Below are 6,000 nucleotides of genomic sequence, written 5' to 3' on the forward strand. Positions count from 1 at the left end.
CTTCTTCTTCTTCTTCTTCTTCTTCTTCTTCCTTCCTTCTTCTTCTTCTTCTTCTCTTTTCCTTCTTTCTTTCTTCTTCTTTCTTCTTCTCTTCTTTTCTCTTCTCTTCTTTCTTCTTCTTTTTTCTTCTTCTTCTCTTCTTCTTTCTTCTTCTTCTTCTTCTTCTTCTTCTTTCTTCTTCTTCTCTTTCTTCTTCTTCTTCTCCTTCTTTCTCTTCTTCTTCTTCTTCTTCTTCTCTCTCTCTTCTCTCTTCTTCTCCTTCTTCTCCTCCTCCTCCTCCTCCCCCTTCTTCTCCTCCTCCTCCTTCTTCCTTGTCGTCATCATCATTATTATTAAGGTGGTGAGCTGGCAGAATCGTTAGCACGCTGGATGAAATGATTAGTGGTATTTTGCGCTTGTCCTTATGTTCTCGGTTCAAATTCTGCCGAGGTCGACTTTACCTTTCATCCTTTTGGAGTTGATAAATTAAGTACCAGTGAAACACTGGGGTCAATGTAATCGACTAGTTCCCTCCAACCCCCACCCGGAATTGCCGGTCTTGTGCCAAAATTTGAAACCATTATTATTATTATTATTATCATTAATATTATTATTATTATTATTATTATTAATATTATTATTATTATTAATATTATCATCATTATTATTATTATTATTATTATTATTATTATTATTATTATTATTATTAATAATAATAATAATAATAATAATAATAATAATAATAATAAGGTGGCGGGCTGGCAGAATCGTTAGACAGAATCGTTAGACCACTGGCCGAAATGCTTAGCAGTATTTCATCCGTTGCTATGTTCTGAATTCAAACTCTGCCGAGGTCGACTTTGCCTTTCATCCTTTCGAGGTCGATAAATTAAGTACCGGTTGCATAATGAGGTTGATCTAATCGACTAGCCCACTCCCCCAAAATTTCAGGCCTTGTGCCTATAGTAGAAAGGATTATTATTATTATTATTAATATTATTATTATTATTATTATTTTGATTCAGTAGTATATCTTTTATAGCGTGCTTTCACTTCACTACCAAGCGCAGCTCTGTGTGCCTTGGGTATGTGCTGTGATTTGTTGTGATGCTCTGATGGTTATTGTATGGAAAGTGTTCTGCGTAGGATGTGTGCAGTGCCTAGTAGTGCAATTTTCTGTATGTTATATGTGTTTGTAAGTCCTGGTGTTTTTGTTATGTATTTGTCTGAATATTTTTTTTTAATAATAATAATAATAATAATAATATTATTATTATTATTATTATTATTATTATTATTATTATTATTATTATGTGATGAAAACTCATAGCTTATTTTGCTGGGTATGATGGAAAGAGTTAGCTGTCCACAGCCAGCAGACTAAGGTGACAATTGTTTACCGGTCATGCTTCAAGAACCCTGCAAAAAATTATTGCAGTTCCAAGCAATGCTGATTTTTGTAGGTGTTCTACCTTCACACTTGCACCAATCTTTTTCAACCATGTTGGTACTTGAGTGTTGATACTTCCAAGTGCACCAATTACTATTGGTATCACGTCTACCCTCCTCATTGACCACAACCTTTGTATTTCCCATTTCAAATAGTCAAAGTTGGTAATTTTTTTCTTCTTCTTTCACATTGATCCTGTTGTCACATGTTCTTTCTTTTTTATTCCCCACAACAATGTCTGGTCAGGTGATCCCACCGGATCATTGTATCTCACAGGATTTTGCAATTCTCATTTTCGGTGACCCCTTCTGGGGTTTGCTGATATTATCATTATTTATGGTTTCCTCTCATTAAAACTATATTTCAGCTGCCTTAGTACCAGGCATCCTCTAGAGGCCAAGAGTAGCAAGGGTACTTTTGTTTTGCTATGCATGCTAAAACTAACACCACATTTATTCCATTTTAGATGAAGAGTGCTTTCCCTAGTACATGGGCTGTACCCATCAAGGTTATCATTTGTAGTTCACGGAGATTGCAGTTACCAGGGAGTTGCTTAATATACTTCTCAGCTCCCTTCTTTATCATTCCCAACACACTAATTACTACTGGTAATATTGTAGTACTAAGCTTCCACATTTTTGTGATATCAATTTGCAGATCTTTATAGTGAGATAGCTTTTCGTATTCTTTTCTTGAGACATATTTATTAACAGATGAGTTCCTCTGTTGTAGTCATTGATCACAATGTCTGTTTGTATTGAGAAGTTCCAAAGGATGGTGACACCCTCGCCATTTACAATATCCTCATTACTACTACTACTACTACTACTACTACTAAGCTCTGCAGCTGGCCAGCTCCTGTCAAACCATCCAACCCATGCCTGCATGGAGAATAGATACTCTTTTACTCTTTTACTTGTTTCAGTCATTTGACTGTGGCCATGCTTGAGCACCGCCTTTAGTCGAGCAAATCAACCCCAGGACTTATTCTTTGTAAGCCTAGTACTTATTATATCAGTCTCTTTTGCTGAACTGCTAAGTTATGGGGACGTAAACACACCAGCATCGGTTGTCAAGTGATGTTGGGGGGGCAAACACAGACACACACATACATATATACGACGGGCTTCTTTCAGTTTCCGTCAACCAAATCCACTCACAAGGCTTTGGTCGGCCTGAGGTGCCATGCAGTGGGACTGAACCCGAAACCATATGGTTTGTAAGCAAGCTACTTACCACACAGCTACTCCTACGCCTATGTTAAATAATGATGATGACAATGACGTTGACGATGACTATGATGATGATGAGGAGGAGGAGTTTGTAATCTTTCTTCAAGTGTTTTTAAATTTCAAAGGTAATTTATTTTAAGTGAATAAATGTTACCTGTATTTATCTTTACAGTTAAACCTAAATCAAAGATATGAGAAAAAAAAGAGAGAGTTAAACCTGAATACTTGAGAACCGGAATTGAATCCATTTGTGACAACCACCAGGAATTATGAGTTGTGTATCGTGAGTCAACAGAGAAGGCAATACATGGTCGTCATTCAAGCTGATAGAAATAGTCCTCAAATCTCCCTCAAATTACGCCTTATATTTTTAAAAATGTATTATAACACTTTGAAGAATGTAATCCTAGATATACAACAGAACAGGATGGTCATGACTGGAACACATCATAGGACTTTGCAAACATAACCTGGATATCACATGGTTGTCCTAAATACAAAGCGTGATATCTGATCTCAATAAACTGGTGATATCAGAATATTTCAAGTTTGTAATTTTTAGATCAGAAGATCTTAATCATCTCCTCTCCTCCTCTATAACAGACTCAATACAAGGGGGTGCTGAAAAGTTCTTTGCTTTAAGGGTATTGTGAAATACCTTGTTGAAGGCCCAACCTTCTGAGTTCTTTTACAGGGCTCAGAAAACGTGAAGGACTGTTGCAATGAGTGTATGAATCTGGGAGGGGAATATGGACTAAAATCATAATTAACTGATCCTTCTGTATTTTCTTTTATCCAAAACCAGGAACTTTTCAGCAGCCCCCGGAATAATTTAATCATAGCAAGGATACCTTTGATCATAGACCTGTTTGATCTTTGCTGCCCTTAGGCAAAACAACAACAACATCAGCAGCAGCAGCAGCCGTTCAAGAATAAGTACTAGGCTGGAGGGTATATATTTCTTTACTGCCCACAAGGGGCTAAACATAGAGGGGACAAACAAGGACAGACAAAGGGATTAAGTCGATTACATCGACCCCAGTGCGTAACTGGTACTTTATTTATCGACCCCGAAAGGATGAAAGGCAAAGTTGACCTCGGCGGAATTTGAACTCAGAACGTAACGGCAGACGAAATACGGCTACGCATTTCGCCCAGCGTGCTAATGTTTCTGCCAGCTCACCGCCAAGGCTGGAGGGTATATCAGCCGAAACGTTGTGTTAACTGCAAACAAGATGAGGACAAATATCTGTCGATTGTAAATAATGTACATAATTCCTCATCTCTTAAATATAAAACTGGATCAAATTTATGTATAAATTTTCTTTTTATATGTTTTGTTTCCTGTTACACAATATTAAAACAACAGCTAAAAATTTTCTGAAGCAGCACCCCTCATTAATTTTATCTACGAGCCGCCACTGGTAGAGGAGCAGAGACAGGTGTATTGCTGTAGAAGAGATATATGGTTCCCCCAGTCAGAGAGAGAGAGAGAGAGAGAGTGATGGTAGTGATTTGCCATGACATACTCTCAAAGTACAAGGCTGTGAATGTAAATGGAAAGGTAGAGGCTTGCTCATGGTGCATGAATAAGGAGTTGGCTTCTCTCAGTTTCCACCAACCACATCCATTCACAAGGTTTTGCTTGGCCCGAGGCTATAGTAGAAGGCAATTGCCCAAGGTGCCACGCAGTGGGACTGAACCCGGAACCATGTTAATGGGAAGCAAGCTTCTTAACACACAGCCATACTTTATTTCTATTATTGTTTAATCCCTGGTCAACTCAAAGTATTATTATTTTCTGCTTCTATTTGTATGCAATTCAGGGCCACATATCCTTCGTCTTTTCAGACGATAAGATGTGATTTAAAGGGGATTTGTCTGCTATTTCTGGCAAGCTCAGCGACCGCATAGCGGTCTCCTAATTTGGTTCCGTTATCGTTAGTAGAGGGTGAGTGGAAAGTTGAAGGAAGCACAGGACCCTGTAATATTAATAATATATCTCTTTACTACCCACAAGGGGACAAACAAGGACAGACAAAGGGATTAAGTCGATTACATCGACTCCAGTGCGTAATTTATCGACCCCGAAAGGATGAAAGGCAAAGTCGACCTCGGCGGAATTTGAACCCAGAACGTAACGGCAGACGAAATACGGCTACGCATTTCGCCCGGTATGCTAACGTTTCTGCCAGTTCGCCGCCTTTAATAATGTGGGCGGTAGCGGCGGCGGCGTTATGTGCCGAAAACTTCACTCCATCAAGGACCCACTCAATTGCTGTTGTCCTGGATATCAGCTTACATAAAGATAAAGCAAAATCACCACCACCACCTCTCCTTCACCACTCATCTTTCACCACTTCATGCTTTCTTCACCTCCTCCTTCTACCCGGTCTGAGGTATTGATATTTTTTTTTAACGTCCCTCTCAAATTCCAGTTTATGCTCCTCCGTCCCTCAGATTTCCGACCTTCCCCCACTCAATCCCCCCACTTCATCACTACTTGTTGACAATCGAGGCACCAACAACACCCCTTTCTCTTTCGTGCTCCGCTCTTACAAGAAGGACAACACTCCCCCCTCCCCATCACATAAAATACGTTCACACACAACACACGCATTCACTCTCACACATACACTAGCACGCGCACACACACACACACTCACACACACAGAGCAAAAGTTAGAATCTTTTCTCCTCGCGGCCATTGAACTTATCAAACAACGGCATAAACTTTGCTCTGTATGAACTTCTATTAGAAAACTCATTTGAAGGAGCTTGTAATTTTCATACATACATACATACATACATAATACTCCTGCTTCTCATATACACATAAAAACACACACACACACACACACACATATATATATATATGTATACACACACACACATACACATCCTCGTACTCTATATATCTTTATATATAAAAGTGAGGTTGCGTGCTGTCTGTCTCCTACGATTTAGATTCCTAACTACTCCCACATTTTGCGGTACAGTGTAACCAAAACCGGGTATCTTATAGTCGTGAGTCATATCGAGCCCTTCTGGGTATTAGCGCACGTCTATGATGAGTCAACGATTTAAAAAAAATTTACCATCGTTTTTTCCCATTTTTAATGCATTTTTTTTTGCTATTATATAAGGGAATTAACTCTCTAAAAATGTATTATTAAATCTCAGAACTTAAAAAGCTACAGTAACACCCCCCTTTGTGGTTAGCCATATTGAGATGGCTATTATACTTTACATCTCTAAAAATGCTTATATAGTTATTTCCCTTACAAACCCGAGCAACGCCGGGCGATACTGCTAGTACCAAATAAATATAAAATTAGG

At 38.7% G+C, this 6,000-nt stretch overlaps 1 protein-coding gene across 2 annotated transcripts in view; it reads left to right on the forward strand.

Moving 5' to 3' along the window:
• LOC115219694 overlaps positions 1-3,187 on the forward strand; it is a 61,257-nt gene extending 58,070 nt beyond the window's left edge. For both annotated transcript variants that reach the window (XM_029789872.2, XM_036508088.1), the window contains one exon: positions 2,834-3,187. In XM_029789872.2, coding sequence (XP_029645732.2) covers positions 2,834-2,837 — 4 coding nt within the window. In that variant the 3' untranslated portion in view covers positions 2,838-3,187. The remainder of the gene's footprint in view (positions 1-2,833) is intronic.
• Positions 3,188-6,000: the final 2,813 nt, after the last annotated feature.

This window comes from Octopus sinensis, linkage group LG1 (genome assembly GCF_006345805.1).
Source record: "Octopus sinensis linkage group LG1, ASM634580v1, whole genome shotgun sequence".
NCBI lineage: Eukaryota > Metazoa > Mollusca > Cephalopoda > Octopoda > Octopodidae > Octopus > Octopus sinensis.